Here is a 22,273-nt window from a genome sequence, read left to right on the forward strand (position 1 = left end):
CTGCTGCTGGTGCTGAGCTGGTCTCTAATCCGGCCTATAATCAGTGGTATGATCAGGATCAACAAGTCCTTAGCGGCCTTCTCTCCTCCATGTCTGAGGAGATTCTTCATGATGTGGTTGCCGCTACTACGTCCAAGGAGGCGTGGGATACCCTGCAGCGGATGTTTTCATCGTCAACTCGTGCTCGCACTACTCAGATTCGTGTTGAGCTCGCCACGTCCAAGAAACGAGATCAATCTGCTGCAAATTATTTTTGCAAGATCAAAGGGCTAGCCACCGAGCTGGCCGCCGCCGGCTCTGCCTTGCAGGATGATGATGTGATTGCGTATCTTCTCGCTGGTCTTGGCCCTGACTATGATCCCTTCGTCACCTCAATGACTACCAAGAGTGAAGCCCTCACCCTTGATGATGTGTTTGCACATCTAATGACGTATGAAGCTCGCCAACTACAACACCAGGCTGAACTTCAGTTAAATCTTGGATCTTCTGCCAATTATGCTAGTCGTGGTGGTCAGCAGAAGAATCGTGGGCGTAGGGATCGCGGTCGTGGTCGTTCTCAAGGTTATGCACCCTCTCGTCCTGCTGGTGATCGTCGTGGCCCTTCTGCTCGTCCTTCCTGCCAGATCTGCGGCAAAGTGGGGCATACTGCTATCCGCTGCTGGCATAGGATGGATGAGTCCTATCAAGATGAACCTTCTTCTGCTCCTCCTACGGCACTGGCGGCTACTTCCTCTTACAAGATTGACCCAAATTGGTACAGCGACACAGGCGCTACAGACCATATCACCAGTGACCTGGATCGTCTCGCTGTGCGTGAACGTTATCATGGAGGTGAACAAGTTCAAGTCGGCAATGGAGCAGGTTTGCGTGTTTTGCATACTGGTCATTCTCTAATTAATACTGCTACTCGTCCTCTTACGTTGCGTAATATTTTGCATGTGCCTGAAATTTCCAAACATCTTCTTTCTGTTCATAAATTTTCTCGTGATAATGACGTATTCTTTGAATTCCATCCTTGGCATTTTTCTATAAAGGATCGACAGTCGAGGAAAAGTCTCCTAAATGGGAGGTGTGAATCTGGTCTTTATCCTATTAAGCCATCCGATGTCGATAATCTCAAGCACGCCTTGGTGAGCAGATCTACTACTCACGCCCAATGGCATGCACGTCTTGGACATCCTTCATCTCAAGTAATAAAATCCATTTTGCGTCTAAATAATATTTCGTGTGCTAGTGAGTCATCTTTGTCAGTTTGTAATGCGTGTCAGTTAGCAAAGAGTCATCGATTACCATATACTAGTTCTTCCCATAGGTCTTCGTCACCTTTGGAACTTATTTTTTCGGATGTTTGGGGCCCTGCACCACCATCTGTTGGGGGTTTTAAATATTATATTAGTTTCATTGATGATTTCAGTAAATTTTCGTGGATCTATTTGATGCATGATCGTACAGAAGCTCCTCGTATATTTTTGCAATTCCAAGCTCATGTTGAGTGCCTCCTAGATACTAAAATCAAGTGGGTCCAATCTGATTGGGGTGGGGAATATCAGAAAATTCATAACACATTTTTTCGTTCCCTTGGAATTGGTCATCGTGTTTCGTGCCCTCACACACATCAACAAAATGGGTCTGCTGAACGCAAGCATCGTCATATTGTTGAAACTGGCCTAGCCCTTCTAGCTCATTCTCATGTACCTATTAAATTTTGGGACGACGCGTTTCTTACAGCCACATATCTCATTAATCGTCTTCCTACTCGTGTCATCGATAAAAAATGCCCCTTAGAGCTTCTTTTTCATACCCCACCAAATTACTCCTTATTAAAAATTTTTGGGTGTGCTTGTTGGCCTCATCTTCGTCCTTATAACAAACAAAAGTTCTCTTTTCGATCAAAGGAATGTGTCTTTCTAGGCTACAGTTCTTCACATAAAGGGTATAAGTGTCTTGACACAGATTCTGGTCGTGTCTATATATCTAGAGATGTCATATTTGATGAAAATGTTTTTCCATTCAAGAGAGCCTCACCTAATTCTTCCCCAATCATGCAGTCGACGCATAATGCCCCTGATTTGTGCACCTTGCATTTGGGTAATAGCAGTACTAATTTGGAGAATGATCACATGCATATGTCTGGGCCTACTAACTCTTTGGATGCAGAAAATTTGGTGTCTACATCAGCTTCGGAATTGCCGCAACAATCCTCCGCGTCGCTGCCATGCGAATCGGCGTTGGTTGTTCCGCCAATGATTGAGGCCTCGGCTCCTCCGCCAGCAGATGATATTGCGCAATGCCCGGTCGAATCCTCGGCCGTTGGTCAACCAACTGCTGTAGCATCGGTTGCTCCCCTCGCAACGGCTGATAGGGCCGTCCCCTCAAATGTGGATCCTGCACCTACTACTCATCCGTATGGTACTCGATTGAAGCACAATATCAAGGTGCGTACAGATGGAACAGTAACATATCTTGTAGCTCGGTCTTCTGCCTCTGAACCTACTTCACATATTACTGCTATTGAGCATCCCCTCTGGCGTCAGGCAATGAATGATGAATTTCAGGCACTTCAAAAAAATAAGACATGGCACTTAGTTCCTCCTCGTGCTGGTCTTAACGTTATTGATTGCAAATGGGTTTTCAAACTCAAACAAAAGCCAGATGGCTCTATTGATCGCTACAAAGCACGCCTGGTTGCTAAAGGTTTTAAACAGCAGTATGGTGTTGATTATGATGATACCTTTAGTCCAGTTGTTAAGCCCACTACCATTCGGCTCTTATTATCTCTTGCTATTTCTCGTGGTTGGGCTATTCGGCAGATTGATATTCAAAATGCTTTTCTTCATGGCCTTCTTAATGAAGATGTTTATATGAAGCAGCCCCCTGGATTTGTAGATTCTCAACACCCTGGTTATCTCTGCAAGCTGGATAAGTCGCTTTATGGCCTTAAACAAGCTCCGCGTGCCTGGTTTTCTCGCCTTAGCTCCAAACTATTACAGCTGGATTTTACACCTTCAAAGGCTGATGTCTCTCTTTTTATTTTTAACAAAACGGGCATTCAGATGTATATCCTCATCTACGTTGATGATATTATTATCATCAGCTCATCTTCTACGGCTACTGAGAAACTTCTTACACAGCTTCAGGATGATTTTGCCGTCAAGGATCTTGGTATTTTGAGTTATTTTCTTGGGATTGAGGTCCGCCATACTTCTAGTGGACTTATTCTGACACAACATAAATACATTCGAGATTTATTAGCCAGAACCAATATGCTCACCTCCAAAGGTGTGCCCACACCTATGCTTCCCAGTGAGAAGTTGTTATTGAATGGTGGTGAAAAGCTCTCACCTGAGGATACTACTCGCTATCGAAGTGTCGTTGGTGCTCTCCAATATTTGTCTCTGACACGTCCTGATATATCCTTCTGTGTCAACAGAGTGTGTCAGTTCATGTCCTCTCCGACTTCTATACATTGGGCGGCAGTCAAACGAATTCTCCGTTATCTACATGACACGATTGATATGGGTTTGTGTCTTACAAAGTCCAGCACTGATTTGTTGAGTGCCTTTTCAGATGCTGATTGGGCTGGGAATCCTGATGATCGTCGAAGCACTGGAGGCTATGTGATCTTCTTTGGTGGCAATCTTATCTCTTGGAGTTCGAGGAAACAATCGACAGTTTCTCGCTCTAGTACGGAAGCCGAATATAAGGCGGTTGCTGATGCCACTGCCGAATTAATTTGGATCCAAGTCCTCTTGCGTGAGCTCGGGATCTCGCAAGCGCGAGCGCCTAGCCTATGGTGTGACAACATTGGTGCCACCTACCTATCCGCCAATCCAATCTTTCATCGACGGACGAAGCATGTTGAGGTTGATTATCACTTCGTTCGTGAACGAGTATCGACTCGTCAGCTTGATGTTCGACTCATATCTTCCAAGGATCAGCTCGCCGATATCATGACAAAGCCACTGCCAGCTCCTTCTTTTAGCTATTTTAGGCGCAATCTGAACTTAGTAGTACATCGTCCAGATTGAGGGGGTGTTAAACCTAAAATAGATCATAACTGTATATACTAAAATAGTCTAAAATTTACTAGTTGTTATGATTTGAAGGGTTTGGTAAATTTACTAGTTGTTATGATTTGAAGGGTTTGTTACCAAATCTATGATTTATTGGTTTGTTACCAAATCATAGATTTGGAATGTAATCTTCATTATACGCATCTATAAATACATGAAGTCGTGACCCATATAGATCATCGTGCCATTCAATCTAACAAAAATAACTAATCAAGATGACTTATAATCCAAAGATATAGCCTTACAAAACAAATTTGGAACATATTTCATAGGGCATTCAACGCGAGATAACATTGAAAATTACAAATCACTTCTGATATAAACAAATCCAAAATTATTTACCCATAACGCTTTGAATATCGATGAACTTGAGAATTATGAGAGAGACCCATTACCAGAAAAACAAACCCACCACCAACCAGCAATTTCTAGAGATGATCAAAATATTATATATACAACCGAGTAAAAGAGGAGAGAATATTACTGCAGAAAAGTAAGCATTTCATACAGACATAGCCCTCCCCCTCCCTCCCTCCCTCCTCCCAAGAAAAAGGAGAAACACACAAGCAAACAAACATCCCCTCGTGTTTTCAATTCTCCCCAAACAAACTGCGGCGGTCGGGGAGACAATGAAAACACAACACCCACCACCACCCCCTTTCATCAACCTACAAGAAAAGAAAACCAAAACACAAACCAACTCCATGCCTGGCCACCTACAATGGAGAGCTCTCCTCCTCAACAACTCAACTTCTTGAGCGGCTTGCGAGGAAGACGAGCTATGCGCCTTCCGACATTAACCCTTCGGTAACAACGTCGACCGTTGCTCGCTGGAGATAACATCACAGGCAGATATTGATCGTTGCTACACCAGAAGATTTTGTTCTTGAATGCATTCTTTAAAGCTTCCTTTCCCTGAGTTTCCCATCGCAATGAAGCATTCATTTTACATTCTAAAACATGTAATATCAATAAAATGAATGAACAATTCATCAATTTCTACATGAACCTGAATCCTAGCCTCCGTTATCTCACAAATTTTCTTGTTGACATTAACATCCCATTTGTAGTTGTGATAAACTGCGCAAAACTGGGATGCAGCCATGGATGTAGTGAAATTTACAAACGCATAACCCAGATTCGACACTTTCCCTTCGTACCATGATCTCCTGTAAAGCCATAAATGATTACAACCACACTGAAATGGAGAATTGAACCAAAGAAGAATTATAAGATATTGATCATAACCCACATGAAATCCATTGGTAAATAAACGAAATCATATTCAGAAACGTAGAAATCAGGTCGAGAATCCCTTCGTTGGTTCATCACTTGACAGTATCTGTCCAACAACTGCAGAAGATCTCGCCGCCTGCTTTTCAACATTGTTCTTAAGTTAAAAAGGCAATAAATGTAAAGCTAAGACATAAAAAAGAACACAAAAGAAATGAATCTCGTAAAGAAATATTTCCAAATGAGGAGACAAAAAGCGAGAAAGGGCAGAAACCAGAGAAAGTGCAGCATGAAATCATTTAAAAACCCACATTCCCATTTTACCGACAAACAACAAAAGTAGGAATTAAGCCCACAACCCCACTTCTGATTCCACCTTTATCCTTCTCCAAGAAAATTCTCCGATCAAAGAACTAGCCACGTTCTTAAATTGTTATATTTTAGTACTATAATTCATTAAAAGAGGAAGAACAGTAGAACCCACTTGAACTGATTGGGAATGTTTTTGATCATCAACGTTGTAATTCCCGAGCAAGGAACAGTTTTCTCAACTGGGTCATCAACATCGGCGTTATTGTCCTCATCGCTACTGATTTTCTTCTCGACCCATTGCGGCGGACATTTGATATCTCTACTTTGCCCACTCGAAACGACAAACTCTCTTCCCAGCTTGGAATCCGCCACAGCGCAACCACCGAAACCCACAGCCGGCTGATACGACGGCCACACAACCTGCGGCCAGGCATTATAGCAGGAAACAGCCGGAAAACTATGAAACTGCCATGCGTAAGCAGAAGTGGCACGTGGGTAATACAAATTTCCATACCCCGACACAAAATGGGGCGAGGGCGGAGGCAGAAACGTTGGCGGTGCAGAGAGAAATGGGTCGGCATTAGGATTCAAGGGCTTGGACGGATAACCGGAGGCCATGGAAGAGTTGTGAGGGTAAAGAAAGTGGGGTAAAGGAACAGAGGCGTAAATGGGTTGGGGTGAAAGTGGGAGAGGAGGGTTAATATGATGAGGGTGATGAGGCATGGTTAGGGTTTGAAGGTTTTGTGGGATTTTCTGATGAAGATTGGAAGTGATAAGTATAATAAAGAAGTCATGTCAAGAGCTTTAAATGTTTGTTCTTTTTTTTTTTTTTACTACGAGACAGACAAAGACAGAGACAAAACTGAGTTTTGCTCCATCATCGCTTTGGCGGCGTTATTGGAAGAAGTGACACCAAAATGGGACACCATTTGGTTTTGTTTTTTGTTTCTTATTTTTATTGCGTGTTCCAGGCTTTGTAGAACAATGATTTCTTTGAAGATTTGATAAAAATAGGCACCAATTTTCGAAGATGAGTGAATTGGAATTGGAATTGGAATTGGAATTGGATGGATGGATATTGATGAGGGTCAAATCAAAGATCAATGGCAATCACAAATGGAAGATCCTATTTCACTTCTAGACTTCTCCATAATCATCATTTTCACTCCACCTTCTTCCATCAATCATCAATTTTTCATTCAAACTCCAATAGAAAATAAAAAATCAAATTATGTTAACTTTCTACAAACAAAATCAAAATACAATCTTATAAAAAAAAAACAAGTTTTTATATTTTGTTGATATGATATGCCAATAAATAAACATAACATGATAAATACTTATGAATAATTATGTTAATAAAGCTTAGGAATAAATTTTGATAGAGATCTAATAGCATATCAGTTATAAGAAATATCAATTTAATCTATGGAGCCCCATAAGAATTTACCCAGAACCTAATAAAAAATCCTCGTTTAAATTGAGAATGAGAGAAGAGGAGATTTTTTTTTTTTGTTAGCTAAACGGAGACGGAAAATATAGTCAAATTCTCCGTCTCCGTCCCCATCCCTAACCTAGTAAAATTCCCACTCGCCCCCTATCCTCCGCTCACTTTTTATATATAAATATAAATATATCGGGTAAACATAATATTAAAAATTGAATTTTTAAAATTTACTTAGAATTTTATATTATATTTTTATTTATGAAATATTAATTCATTTATCAGAATATATAATATATATATATATATATTAATAGAGATTAATATATTTTAAAATACATATATCTAAAAATACAGGAAAAAAGTCCGCAGAAAACCCATAATATAGGGTTTGGTTGTCCTCCCTTGGCTATTTAAAGCTAAGCTTAAAATTTATCCATACTTCAATTTAAATCCTATTTTAGCTAACAGGTATTTAAAAAAACTCCTCAAATAAAGCCTAAATTTTAATAACATTCAAATAACTATAGCTGCATGAACTCGTGGCCCCATTCAAAGAGCTCTGTTTAGCCAATAATTCCAAAATGTGTTATAAACTTGAGTTTTTCTTTTCTTGGCTCACATGAACTGCCATACACAAAGGAAAAGGATGCATATCTGGGTAGCAGAGGGAGGAAAGAATGAGCCCAAAACGTATAAAGAGGAGTAGTAGTTGTAGAGTAGCGTCATAATACGTACGTAAGTAAAACCCTAGAACCATTCCAGGCCTTCTCCCTCCATAATTACACAACCAAACAAACTGTGTATATCTTCTGTTCCCTTCTTCCCACCTTGGGGTTTAGCCCTGAAGCCCTCTGCCCATTTCCATGCAAACCCACTCTGCCACTTCCCCCTTGCCATTGTTTGGCCTAAAACCACCCTCTTTCATCCTCCTCTTGACCATTCCTCTTCTGCCTCAGCCTCACCCATGTCCGGACCTTCTTTCTCCCACTTTTTTTACCATTTTGGAAACCTGGCCTAGCTAACGCTAACATGCCGCCTGCCTGCCTGCTGCTTCCAAAATATGCAGCCTTTTCTGACCCTTAATTTCCAAGCGATATTGCATAAAGATACTCCCTTCCCCCCACTTTTGGTTTCGGATGATAATATGCAATCTATTCTATGTGTTTCTTTGTGCTGTGTTGTCTATCAGTGACATTGGCTGTTGGGTTTCAATTTTGGTTGTTTTTGTGTTAGCACAGTGGTGGATCGATAATAAGGGATTTCTATCTCTTTCACTTTCTTGGGTTTCTTTTCTTTCTCATAAATTTTGTGTTCTCAAATTCAAACCTTTGCCCAGATGTATTTAGACTTACACTCATTTGAAAACAGTGGTGGATTAGGAATGAGTCAGTGGCATCATTACTTGCAGAGTTTGTCAATCCCATCGCTTTAAAAACCCCCCACAATTATCACATTTCAATCTCCCTCTCACTCCCCCCATAAACCCTTCATGAGGCCCAAATCCATGGCCTGACACTATGTGTTTCCCTCTGGGCCTCAAACATGAGCCGAACTTATGCAGAATGTCCTACTGCGGTGTCTGGGCCGACATCCATTTCATTGAAATGAACTTGTGGAAGCGAAGAGTGATTAGAGTTGTTTAAGAAAGTGGGGCAATGAAGAGGGGATGGTGGTGGGATCTAATGAGGTGAGCTAGCATATGGTGTTGGTCACCTAAAACTGAGGCATTCCCACATTTTCAGCATCATCCCATGAGCCCAATGGATGAGATCCGCCTCTCACTAATCACACCCACATTGATATTGCCCAACAAAATTATTGTATTTTTGAAGCAATATCTCCCCAATGGCTCGGTTAGTTGATGTGGGGTTCCTCTGTTTTCCCCTTCACAACCCTTCTCTCCTCCTCCTCCCATGTCTCTTTCTACTTCATCATTGTCTTAGCTTTGTGGTTGAAGATTTCAACTCCTTTTTCCACTCTATAATGTCAAGGGAGGGAGGAAGGTAGCTTAGCTAGCTTCTGGGTTTCCCTCAATCAATGTGGGCCGGACCTCTAATGGGCTGGACCCAATTCAAATCATTCATATCCATATTTTTCTATATTGGATAGAAAGAAAAGAAGCAATGGTGTGGCCATTAATAATTGCAGATGTAGATGAAGATGAAAGATGAAGATGGAGGACAGGACCCATCAATGCAATGGTGACAAATGACAACTCAATGAATACTTTACAATGGAAAAACATAAACTATTTTGTGATGAGAAGGTGTCAGTGAGATATGGAGGACCCAAAACAAGGAAGAGGGGTCAGTCAGGCATATGATCGAGCACTTAGGCTGCATTCTCTAAAATTTCAAGAAACTCAAAACCCGACAATGGCGTCTCAATCCCACTCGCCATGTGCATTGCCTTCCCCATCTCTTTCATTTCCTTTCAGCCACAACCAATCCACCACCATAATTCTCCCTTTCCCCTCCCATTGTCAACTACCGTTTGTACACTCTTATCAGATTCTATTCTCCACTTATTATTGCATTGACAATCAAATTCACAAATGCTGATCCTAATATTACATCATAAATTCATTTACCCATTACCCTACCATTTTGGGGCAGCAAAATCGGCACAATCATACAGGGCCTTGTGTTGTTCTAATCTGGTTTGATTATCCAGCTAAATAACAAAGCGTGTTAGATATTCTTATTAGATTCGAATAAGAAGTAGAAGAAAACGCACCGCAAATTGCAAGGAAAAAGAATGGAGGAGATGGGCTCCTATGTTCCCTCCCATGGAAACCTCCTGCTGGCAGTGGCGACTACCTAACCCAGACCGCGTGTTTTAATATGTTATCTTTCCAATTTGGACAGTCTGGTCAAGAGGGCACAGCAGCCGGCACGCTCCGCCCCTTTCGCCCTACTAATAATTAAGTGCTTAGCCCTATTACTTATAAATTCATGATCATCCCTTTAATTAGCAAAGGTGAAAAGCGTTTCTAAAACAAACCCACTTGTTCATATATGGATTGGATTGAATATAACTCCAAACTCTCTACCAACTCTTTTAACAAGCAATTTTTAATAATGGGTCGACCCATATCAAGTGGCATCACATTGATTCGTTCTAAAGCAAACAAAATGATTAGAAGTTGCACTAAATCTCGAGATAATTTCCCCATAAATTTTTTAATGAAGGAAGGGGATTTATTTAATTTGAATGAGGGAGGCAAAAATAGTTAAGTTAGGTATATGGGGGTAATGTATAATAAATTAAATGAAAACAATGAGTGAGGGGAAAGAGAAAAAAGTGTCCCCTATACCACAAATAGAGAAGGGCCAATGTTGGGAATGGAAAAGGGCTTTTTCCCAACATCAATGGCCACCTTCATTTATGTCTCAACATGACCCTTTCTTACAATTTTGACTCTTTCCTTCCTTCATTAACCCTCTTCTTCTCTTTAATGCGAGCCGTTGAAGAACACGGTCGTTATTCATACCACTTGTTTCGATTTAACTTCATCTTTACGTCTCGCGGTTATGATGTTTGATGGGTTCTTATCATTAATTAGTTTCGTTCAAAAAGTTATAAACTTTATTACAAAGATGTTGTACAAATGTGTGTTGTTTTATTTCTGAACTATGTTCAAATTGGTTATATAAAAATTTTAAGGTTAAAAGCTCTGACTTTTGAAGTATGCTCCAATTATGTCCTTAGATTTATAAATTTTTCGTCTTTACCTTTTGGGTTCGAACTAAATTTATTTTAAAAGATACTTGTGACCGTGAGGCTAACGACGATACATAATGGGTCAAATTGGATAATATACAGTAATGGTAAGCTTAGACTGTTACAATCATATTTGAGAGATTAAAAAACATACGTGACATCATTTACAACATCATTCTTGGTTGTCTCTTTCTTCTTTATATTAACAACTCATTTTTGTTCATAATCTCTTCACAACTTTATCTCCAACCATTTTTAAAAAATCTAATTGAAGATCTTCAAATCATTGACCCCCACGTAATCACTAAACATTAGAACGCAGCCCAGAGCCGCCGGAGAACTCGAACATAATCATCGCTGATGAAAGCACTGCACCAAGATACTCACTTTATTTGTTTTTTTCTCTCTTTTAAAGAACCCACCAAAATGGGGTCAAAATGGGGTTTTGTTTTTAATTTCTTTCCTTTTTCGCTTTTAAAGCATGCAAGGATTTTAATATACCTCGACCTTCGTGCGTCTAAGCGTTTAATAATTCATCTGTCAATGCGTGACTCACTCTCAATAATCCTCAACGATCTGAGTATCAATAGAGTAATGATTGGATGAACGAGTTTATGTATATAATAAGAATTGTTTGTTTGTGGTTCAAGTTGGAGAAAGTTGTGAGCACGTTGAGGCACATATGGGCAATTACTCGTGCATGCTTGGCAGTTGGAAGCCAAGTTTTATATTATTTGTGTGTAATTTTGGTCATGAATGCTTGGGAACAAAGTTGGGTGTAATGGTGTTTGACTGAGTCCGTAGGTTGAAGGAGTAGTAGGCTCCATGACTTTACAGGCAGGACAGTTGACTTCTGTGTCTGTAAATTCCCTTCTTCACAGACAAGACAAACCCTCATAGGCTGTCTACTGCACCATTTTACATTTTAAAATGCACCGCCACCAAATGCTCTACTGCACCCTTCTAGAGCCCAATGTTCTTGCTGGTATACTGCACAGTGTCTGGCTTTGATACCATTTGTAGCAGTTCAAGCTCACTGTCAGTAAATATTAGCTGTTCTGGCCCGTTATATATCGCTGTCAGCCTCACGGTTTTAAAACACGTCTACTAAGGAGAGGTTTTCACACCCTTATAAGGAATGTTTCATTCCTCTCATTCCTCTTTTCAACCAATGAGATCTCATAATCCATTCCCTAAGACCCATTGTCCTCGTTGGCACTCCACGAGGTGTCTGGCTCTAATACCATTTGTAACAGCTCAAGTTCACTGCTAGTAGATATTGTCCACTTTAGCCTATTACATATCGCCGTTAGTCTCACAATTTTAAAACACGTCTACTAGGGAGAGGTTTTCATACCCTTATAAGAAATATTTTGTTCCCTTTTTCAACCGATGTGAGAACTCATCACAATTGAAAATACCCTTATAAGAAATATTTTGTTCCCTTTTTCAACCGATGTGAGAACTCATCACAATTGAAACTCTTACAAACCGATTAAAGAATTAGAAAAGATTATTTTAGTGAGAAAAGGGAGAGATTAGAGTAAAACAAGTTGAGTTAAAGTAATGTAAGTATATTTTAATGAGATGGTGGGAAAGTATTATAATATATATATCTATATATATATATATATAAAGGAGAGTTGGCAGGATCTAGAAACAGTAATAGACAGAGGTACCCAAAAGCAAAGAGAAGAAGAGAGGAAGGTCAAAATTCAGGATGAAACTCCACTCCTATAAGTCCTAAATGAAACATGGGGCTCCACTCTCTCTCTCTCTCTCTCTCTCTCTCTCTCTCCTGCGACTTTGACCAGTTGGGTATGTCTTAAATACACTTTAGGCAAATGGGTTTGTGACACGTGGCAAAAAGATCATTCCTTTAACCTAAAACCCATACACTTAATGAGATGGATAGCGTAATAAGTATGGGGGATTACAGAAAGGAAAGGGGGAAGTGAAGAAGAAAGAGCATCTTTCTCTGCTTTTGATGGCTACTCAACCCTTCCCGCTCTGCTGTGTTTCACTGCAAAAAGCAAGCCAAGGCGACCCCATTTGGCCTTAAAACTCATAAAAAGTGAGCCTTGAGAAGAAGAGAAAGACATTGAATAAGGCGTTTTCTGAATAGAATATTTCACAAAACAGAGAGATCAGATCATAAACGTAATCCAATCCTGTACACTTCTCTTATTCCAATCAACCAACCAACCCCCAAATCCCCATCCATTTTGAATCACTTTTCTCCACTACCTATATACCTATCTTTCAAACCTTTCAAAAAAAATATAATAGTAAAGCAACGTGAGGGACGAACACCACCCCTTTCACTTCCCAAATCTCCCTCTTTTCTTGCATTCAATGTACATATATAACTCAACACTTTACCCCCACTCCCCCACCTTCTCTACTCTTTGGCTGCTCTGCAAAATCAGCCTTTAATCGCATGTGGCCACCCCCCAATGCCAACCTTTTTTCCCAACTCTCTGGTTCACCGATGTTTCGGTTGGGAAATCTTTTATCGATTGGATAATAGTTAGCTATCTATCTATCTATCCATCCTTCCTTCTTTCTTATTCACCTGTCCTCAACGAAGATTCTTCCTATGAAGTCGCGGAATCTTTTCGAATACAGCTTTGGGTCGACTGCTGATATTGAGGTGGGATCGACTTGTAAGGATTTGTATGCGTGCTCCAGTTTCTTACTGATATCGTAGTCCTGTAAGATGTCGATGATCCCGAAATACAGGACAACTTCGTAGAATTCGCCACTCCTTGAAGGGATCAAATGGCTTGTCCCGCCAGGGGTGTACTGATCGAAGTCGCTCTTTCTAGCCATTCGTTCGGCTCTAGCTGGCATATTGGCTCCTAACCTGATTAAAGGTTTCCTGGAAGAGTGAAACGTAACGGGTTAAAAATCGTTGTGTGTACGTTTGGATTAGAACAAAAACAGATGTGATTGTATGTGGATGATTCAACCTAGTTGGTCATAGTGATGTTAAGTGATGGAATAAAAACAGTAGAATTTGACAAGAAACATACTGGCCAGCTAAAACTCGATCCATGTCCTGCAGCTCTGCTTCAAGAAAGCGACAGCCACGCATGAACTTTTCATTCTGATAAGAATCTTTGTAACCTGCAAGATAGCATAAGTGTTCATTAGCTTATCAAATCACCCACATGACAACGTTGTGGAGATCGGATTATTTACCAGATCGTAATAGAAATGGTGATAAGCCCATTTTATCGTATTGACTCTCGTCACGGAAATGAAGACCAACCAGAAGACTATAATCCATGATTCTCTCAGCTTCCAAGAACTCACAGTCTCGGTTAATTTGCCTGTCGTGTTTTCGAAACACTAATGTTAAATTCAACGCCCTGTAAGTAGAGAATGCAAGAACCATATAATCTGAATGTGTAAGAACTTACTTGATGAATTCCTGGAACCAACTTTGCTGAAGGCGAAACACGAAATTAAGATCAAGATCCTTAAGTGTAGTGGTTTCATCAATTTCTCCTGCAGGCTTATCTGTTGTCCGACCATGGGACGAACCCTTGAGATCAAATCGTCGATGAATTCGGTATTCGGAGCAGAACAAATTACCCATCACAATAAACCGTGTCTGGTTACGTAACAAAGATTTAAGTAAGAACCAACACAAATTTTAACAGTAACATATCTGAGAAAGCATTTCAAACCAAAGTCCAGAGTAAAACAGCACGCACCTTTGGACCGCCAATTGGTTTTACACAATGCACGCCAAAGAATTTCGTCACGAGCGAATTCTCGTATCGACATACATGATCATAATAGCTTGGCAACATCCTTATGAGCACCTGAAAAGAGAGTACTAATTTCATCAATGATCATCCTTCAACATATTATCCAATCCATAAAATGGAGCACAACAAACTAAACAAAGCTAATCAGAATCCTGGCAACCGACCTTCACTTCTGATTTCTTCACCGTCTTTATCATAAATCTATCATCATGAGTTAAATAGAAAGAACTTCCACTCTTTCCTGGAGAAGAGAGCTCTCTAAGGGTGTCATTTCCACAAATAGCTAGCATGTAATCAGCAGGGTCAACCCGAAACAGGTCCCTCAAATGTCTACATTACACAAGGATTGCAACGAAACTGGTCAATCATTGAACAACAAAGATCAAATAGGGCAGAAACTTTGAAGTTTGAATACCTGAACACCAAGGGGCAGTAATCCTTCCATCGAAACTCCACGGATTGATGAGGGGGCGTAGTTTTCGATCCTTCCGGTGGAAACCTCGTCCAGAACTTCTCCTTCGGATCGAAATCACTTGTCTTAAGGTTCCGAAGAATTGAAGCGTGTTTCCCGATTGAATACCTACAGAAAACCCCAGAAAAATCCAATCAAGAACAGAGAAGAAAAACCCTAAAAACAACATCGAGGAACGAGCATTTCAGATATAGTAAAGAACTCAATCGGTAATTACCTTATACCCTGTTGGAGATTGAGCATGAGTTCGTAGTTCTTATGCCCCTTGGAAATCGTCTGCCCTGGTTTCTTGGCATCATTGGTTGAACAACAAGGAGTTTTCTTAAACTGTCTAAACCCATCTCGATACAACATCGAAGCCTCCACATTATCGAGTATATCACAAGTGATATCGCCGGCTTCGCCGTCGGATTCCCAAATGCAAATCCTCGGGAAATTTCTCTCCGTCGAGCTGCCTCTGCTAGCATCCACCGAAGAACTTTTCCTGAATGTTGCGGTCAAATTCGCACCCTCAACAACCTCAGTGCTTTCGATTTTCTCTTTCGCGTCTAGCGAATCGAAACTTCCATTGTATTGCTGGATTTTCATTTCGTTATTCCATTCACTGGTATGGCTACTGCCGTCGAGAAGACTGAAAACTCCGTTCCCTTTCGGAACTCCGTTCTCCCATTGACCTTCGTACCGATTCCCGTTGGCCCAAATCAAAACCCCCTGACCGGACATCAACCCGTTCTTCCACTCACCCACATACTCGTTCCCGTTCTTCCAGACGTAACGGCCATTTCCATCCTGAACATTCCGCTTCCAGGTTCCGTCGTAGAAATCGCCGTTGGCATAACGTTTCTGGCCGAAACCGTGTTTCCGATCTGCACACCATGAGCCACGATAGGTGTCGCCGTCGGATCCAATAAAAGTGCCAGTCCCTTCCATCCGACCCGACCTGAATTCGCCTTCATATGTAGCACCAGAAGGCCAAGAAAATTTCCCTTTCCCCGAGGCCTTACCCCTCTTCCACTCACCCTCATACATACACCCATCAGTCCACAAATACTTCCCCGATCCGTGCGGAACGCTCCCCAAGCAACTCCCAATGTACAGATCCCCGTTGGGAAGGTGCTTCTCCACAGCCGACGGCGCAACGATTCCAGTACCATCACCGGAAACAGAGTCGACAGTAGCCACCGTAGTTATGGAAGGAGTAGTCGTCAAAGTAGTGGGTGTGACCCTTCGCGAACTCGCCTGTGATCGGCTACGATTTACAACAAGAACCGGAGGAACAGCGAGCATCTGCATCTGTGAATCTTTATCTAGCTTATCGTCATCGGATTTCTTCTTCTTGTGGGTAGAAGAGACGATTAAGCTGGGGTCATCACAGGGCAGAGCCTCTCGCATTTTCCAAGCACACATAAATGAGGCTTATCCTGACGAGCTTGCTCAATTTCTTCCGCTGTCTCTACTTTCTCTCCTATTCCTGGTTCGTTAGCTCTGCATCTGTCGTGCAGAAGGTTAAAAATGGCTGCAATGGGGCCAACAAAAATTCCGGCTCATTAGAGAAGGCAATTCTTCTCTCTCTGTGTGTGTCGTGCAGTTGTTTCCACGCTTTTCGTAGGCGGTGGTGATGAGAAAATAGGTGCGAAGGCTAGCAGCTGAACAGAGGCCGAGGCAGAGATGAAAATACGAAAGGGCGTAGAGAGAGAGAGAAAGAGAAAAGAACGGATTTAAAATTAAAAACTCTGAATCAATAAATAAAATAAATAAATAAATACAAAGTAAATAAGACGGCTTTTCCTGGGGAAGTTGCTCATCCACTGTCTAATCCTGCAGATAACAAATCAGCCGAATTAATTTTTTTTTTATTAATTATTTCTTTTTATTCCAAATATCTAAATTAAATTTAATTGAGACCAACTTAAATATTTAGTAGTCACAATGCATCACTAACATTGAGTACAAATGTTAAATATTTTTAATTTTTTTTTAACAATATAGCTCGATGGTAACCAATTTGGTTGAGTATCTAACCCAAAAAAATATCAATCCACAGAGCTGGTTAAGTAGTCGTTTTTTTTTTCCTAAAAAAAAGATTATTATATATATATATATATATTTAACATATATTACCCCTTAGAATGTCTCCTAATTCATTATTTGTTACTAATTAAACTTAATTTCTTAGAAATAGGACAACAATTACTTTTATGAATTAATTGAAATTAACAGAAAATAAAAATTTTTTTAAAGAAAAGAAAGCGGAATGTCGAGAATACCCTCCTCATGCGCCGCGAGAAGAGGGGTAACATGGGGAAATAAGTTTTAAAGATTTTATAAATTAGCCCCTAAACGTGGTTTTAAATACAGTAATGCCATTCATGCGGCTTTAGGGGAAAATGTTCCGTTCGTGATCCGAGGCATCATTGTTTGATTTACGGTTGCGGTGGGGCCCACTGGCTTCTACGATTGTTCCAAAATTTAAATTTTTTTTTTTAATGAATAAAATAATTGAAAAAAAGAAAAAAAAAAAAGGATCGGAAATTATTTTCGAAATTTACGTTCCGCCCTCCCACCTAATTACATCACACGCACTTTTTGCTATTTTATTAATAAATTTTATTAATTCAACAAAAGACAAAATTTTGGTATTTTGACTTTCAAAAAAAAAGGTGAATTTTGAAATTTGACTCATGTGTCAAACTTCCAGTTATGTATCACGGTCGTACATTTAATTATATATGGAAATGAAACGTATATTTCAAATTAAGAGTGTTCATATGACTCAATAACTTAATGTCCAACTCAAACTATAAAAAGTTGAGTTGGATTAGATTTTTTTATATATAATGTTAGTGATGCTCTGTAACTTGTATTTTAGTTGTTAATAAAACATATATTCTAGATAAATATTTTTTTTGTAATAATTAAAAAAAAAAAACAACCCAACAGCTTAACCCAAAGGGGATTGAGTTAGGTTGTATTGAGTGGTGAACTCTATTCGAGTTTGCTTGGATCACCAACCCAATCAACTCGAAATTTCAAAATGGTTCAAACAAAATTTTCAACCCGTGTACACCTGATCTAAGATCTATGGAATATTGTATTGGGGAACGCAATAAGGTATTTTTTTGTTAGGTATGAATCGTTTTTGGGAATGCAATTCGTTTGAACATTCCACCATGGATGAATGGTTGTTTAAAATGAGTAGAGAAAAGGTGAGGTGATAGGATAATATAAAGGAATTTAAAGGGAAAATAGGGTTTAATCAAAGAGGAAGGAATATATGTTGTGTGGTTTTCCTATGCTTGCACTCAAATATTGGATATTGGAAGAAGGTATCAACACTTTTATATGAATATGGATATATTTGAATCATAGAAGGGATTGAAATTAATATTGTGCCACTAAGGTTGTCCACTTTTGATTCCAAATTTTATGTTCGTATATATATATATGTTTAGAGACGAAACGATTTTAGGATATATCAAGAGTTTGAATAAGCATGTAACAGTCCAAGCCCACCTCTAGCAGATATTACCTGTGTATAGCTCGTTATGTATCATCGTTCGCCTCACAGTTTTAAAACGCGTATGTTAGAGAGAGGTTTCCACACCCTTGTAAGGATTGTTTCGTTCCCCCTTTCCAACCGATTGTGAGATCTCGTATTGGTTGGAGAGAGGAACGAAACATTTCTTATAAAAATGTAGAAACCTCACACCCGTCGTGACGAATGGTTCGTTCCCCTTTCCAACTGATTGTGAGATTCCACATTGGTTGGAGAGGGGAACGAAATATTCCCTACGAGAGTGTGAAACCTCCTCTTAATAGACATGTTTTAAAATTGTGAATAATAATTTTTATACCTTTAATTATTATTACATTTTAAAAAATAATTTAAAATTTCATTTTATTTTAGTTACATTAAATTCTCATAGTCTCTTTTATTAATTATTTATTAATTCTCCAACAAAAATATATATATTAAAAATTATTAAAAGTAAATAAACTTAATTTAAATTATTAAAACACAAAAATAACAAATACAATTATTTATTAAATTCTAGTTAAACAAATAAATAAATTTAAATTTAAACATTTTTAAAAATTATCAACGAACAATCAAGTTGTGGTTTAGGTTTGAACTTACATTAAATCAAGAGATTCTAAAATTAAGAACGAAAAGGCATATTCTTATAATTTCAAGCCTATATTAATCGTTGAATCTTAGCCATTCGTTCAATTTATAGATTAGATTAATTTTTTTTACTTTTTTAAGAATATGATGCGTTTTGGATAAATTGAAAACACGATAATGTCAACTTAATTAATTAATTAATTATATATATATATATATTAAAAAATACCCGAAAAGTAGCACCTATATTTCATTTTCCCCCTATAAACTCACTTATTTACATTATCAAGTAATAAATAGAATGAGCCCAAATTTTATAAAAAGAAATTTAATATTTGTACCCAAGAAAAAAATAATAAATTTGGAGTTGACCCATAGAATATAAAAAAAAATTGCGTAATAAACAAATAAAATATAGAGAAATTTAGAATAGAAAAATAAGTATTATGACTATTTATAGTATTAAATTTTAAATTAAATGCTTTGGACACGTGTTTGAATTTAATTGGTTGGTAACTTGATAGAATTAAGAAAAAAAGAAAAAGAAATTCAATGACGTGTTCGATATGAACACTAACAAAATATTTATTCGTCTATTTATTAATAATGATTGCATGGACAGTTAAAAAAAAAAAAACTAAAAAATATAATAATTAAATAATAAGAACCAAACTTAATTTAAAATTAAATTTAGAAATTAATATTATCAAAATAGAATATAGAGAAGCATAATTCGTGGAAGCCAAACGCAAAGAGAAAGAGAGAGGGTTTTGCTTTTGCAGTTTGTTCGTGTCTGAGCTGGCAAAAATGTGGAGCCCACTTGGCCGTCGTTGAGAGCCGCGTGGGTGGGGCCCATCTCCCACGTCTTTTTTTTCCTTTTTTGTTTTTGTTTTTTTTTTTTTTTTTGTAACAGCTAGACAGGTATGGGACGCTGCCAACTGTTCCCTTCCCCCAACATTGTTAACGAGGCGTCACTTGGCCCTCCACGTGTCCCGGTTCCAACTTTACCTTCTTTGTATGCGAAACACCAGATCACGCACACGGCTCTCCACGTGTCCCGGTTCCAACTTTACCTTCTTGTATGCGAAACACCAGATCACGCACACGGCTCTCCACGTGTCCCCGTTCCAACTTTACCTTCTTTGTATGCGAAACACCTGATCACACGCACGCGCCAACCACGTGCTATTGCTGCTAAAACGTCCTTCCCAAATAAATAAAATCAATTATTTATTTATTATTTTCTTTTTTTGTAACTAACTTGTTATGTTTTTTTTTTCTCACAAAATTTTATTATTAGAATTATTTTTTAAACTTAATTTTAATTTTTTTAAAAAAAAGTCAAATAGTTATTAACACAAGGGGCTATTTTCGTTCAATGATTACGAAACCAGACATGAACTATTTGTTGTCTAATCTTTTTTAAAAGAATTGACATTTATCATTTATTGTATTTCTATATCTAACCGATATGCATACATATTTTCATTAGTAAGTTATTAATACGACATAAAATCTGCATCTAAAAAGGCATAAAAGGGAATGTATGAATTTAGAGATGAAAAAGGGAAGTTTAATTTGTTTGAAAGGAACCCTAATTTCCACAAACACATTTGAGTGAGTTTTGGAATAAAAAAGAAGAGATGTTTGAATCAAATGGGGAAAAAAAGTGAGTATTTGATTTGGGAGTGTCGGTGAGTTGAAATGGGTGAGAGGGCCATGGCTTGCATGTGAGCAAAATTTGTAGGCCTTCAGGATTGCTTTCTTCTTTTTTTATGTGCTAATGTTTTGTGAGAGAGAGACAAAATGAGAGGACATATCCCTCTTTTTAGTCTAAACCCTACCCAAAAGTACATCGCTCGATCACTTATGTGGATAAGTAACAAGGAACTGTCTCTTTGAACGAATAATATCTTACGAGAATAGATAAGATTTTGGATGTGGAATCGAGAGTAAAATTCGTATGAAATCAACAATATCATTTTCTTATAAAAATATAGGGAGATTGGTTTTTTAGTTACCTAATGCTTTTGACTAATAGAATGCATCTTTTTTTTGTCATTCTTGACCGAACTTGAAAACAAAAAACTATAACAGAAAGGTAAGAGAGGAGAGATCTAGCAAGTGCATATTGTACAAAAAGTTAGAGTAGGCCTTATCATCTTTGACTGATTATACAAACTTCAGCTCTTTAAGCGGATGAAATCATTCTTAGTCATGTGCATAAAGTTCTCGAATCCCAAATAATAAATGATGATCGTAATTACCTCCATAATATTAGATTAAGGTAGAGGAGTTATATACTCTAACAAGAACATCATAGTTGAATATTTGGAGAATTGAGAGCAAATTTTGGGGGGAAAAGAAAGGGTAAAGTTATGGAAGAGTGGGAAGGATTGGGGATGATTGTGGATCTGAATGGGATCCACATCTGGAAATGAGAAATAAAAAAAGAAGGCCTAATGAGTGGTCACATCCACCCATTAATTCACCCCTCACCATGGTACAATCAAAACCCTCTGCTCCCAAACAACATTATTCAACTCTTAATGCATCTCATGTCCTTCACTTCAAGGCCCCACTTTTTCTGAACCCATTTCAATTAGTTTACATAAGTCTAAAAGGTTATGGGTTCGAATCTTGTAATCTTACGTGTTGCTTCAGTTCATCTACTTTTAATATGTAATTTGAAGGCAAAGTGGATATTATTCTAATGCTTCAATTTGTTAGAATAAATAGTAAAGAAAGCAAGATAAGGAGTAGAATATGATGGTGATATTATAAAGGATTAGCTCAGAAGGCCAAACTTGATGATCTAATGTTCTTGTCTCAAATGTCCCTTTTTGTGCTTTATGAAGCTCAACGTCTGCAATTGAATAAATATGAAATTTGGACTATTTTTCTTTTTTCTTTTTTTAATAAAGAAGAGTTTGGAGGCCACGTTGGAGTTAAAATTGTTATTATTATTTTAATTTGGAGACCACAACTTGTACTACCTGAGGCCCTCATTTGTTGTACTCGAAGAAAAAGAAGGAAAAAAAAAAAAAAAAAAAAAGCTGAGTATGATCCTAAAATTTGAAGACTTTTCCTATTTAGTCTCGACACTTG

General features: G+C 38.5%; 2 protein-coding genes and 1 non-coding gene across 4 annotated transcripts; 1 reads left to right on the forward strand and 2 right to left on the reverse strand.

The window, feature by feature from the left end:
• The first annotated feature begins 299 nt into the window (after positions 1–299).
• On the forward strand, positions 300–439 carry LOC111806219 (small nucleolar RNA Z247). The gene has a single exon (XR_002816770.2). It is a non-coding gene; the product is annotated as a small nucleolar RNA Z247 (small nucleolar RNA).
• A 4,178-nt stretch (positions 440–4,617) lies between these two features.
• LOC111809345 (uncharacterized) lies at positions 4,618–6,724 on the reverse strand. 2 transcript variants are annotated; one of them, XM_023695788.2, is made up of 4 exons: positions 5,791–6,676; positions 5,326–5,445; positions 5,083–5,242; positions 4,618–4,988 (listed from the first exon to the last, which is right to left on the reverse strand). In XM_023695788.2, the coding sequence occupies exons 1-4, from the start codon at positions 6,339–6,341 to the stop codon at positions 4,812–4,814; spliced, it is 1,008 nt and encodes a 335-aa protein (XP_023551556.2). In that variant the 5' UTR covers positions 6,342–6,676; the 3' UTR covers positions 4,618–4,811. The 2 variants fall into 2 exon arrangements, with proteins under 2 accessions (XP_023551556.2, XP_086972827.1); XM_087116701.1 differs by lacking the exon at positions 5,326–5,445 and having other exon boundaries at positions 5,791–6,724.
• Positions 6,725–12,885: 6,161 nt separating this feature from the next.
• On the reverse strand, positions 12,886–16,767 carry LOC111808917 (phosphatidylinositol 4-phosphate 5-kinase 1). The gene is made up of 8 exons (XM_023695159.2): positions 15,257–16,767; positions 14,983–15,147; positions 14,732–14,897; positions 14,511–14,621; positions 14,214–14,407; positions 13,993–14,123; positions 13,824–13,917; positions 12,886–13,669 (listed from the first exon to the last, which is right to left on the reverse strand). The coding sequence occupies exons 1-8, from the start codon at positions 16,444–16,446 to the stop codon at positions 13,360–13,362; spliced, it is 2,361 nt and encodes a 786-aa protein (XP_023550927.2). The 5' UTR covers positions 16,447–16,767; the 3' UTR covers positions 12,886–13,359.
• Positions 16,768–22,273: the final 5,506 nt, after the last annotated feature.

This window comes from Cucurbita pepo, chromosome 13 (assembly GCF_057944985.1).
Source record: "Cucurbita pepo subsp. pepo isolate OVF chromosome 13, ASM5794498v1, whole genome shotgun sequence".
NCBI classification, from domain to species: Eukaryota; Viridiplantae; Streptophyta; class Magnoliopsida; order Cucurbitales; family Cucurbitaceae; genus Cucurbita; species Cucurbita pepo.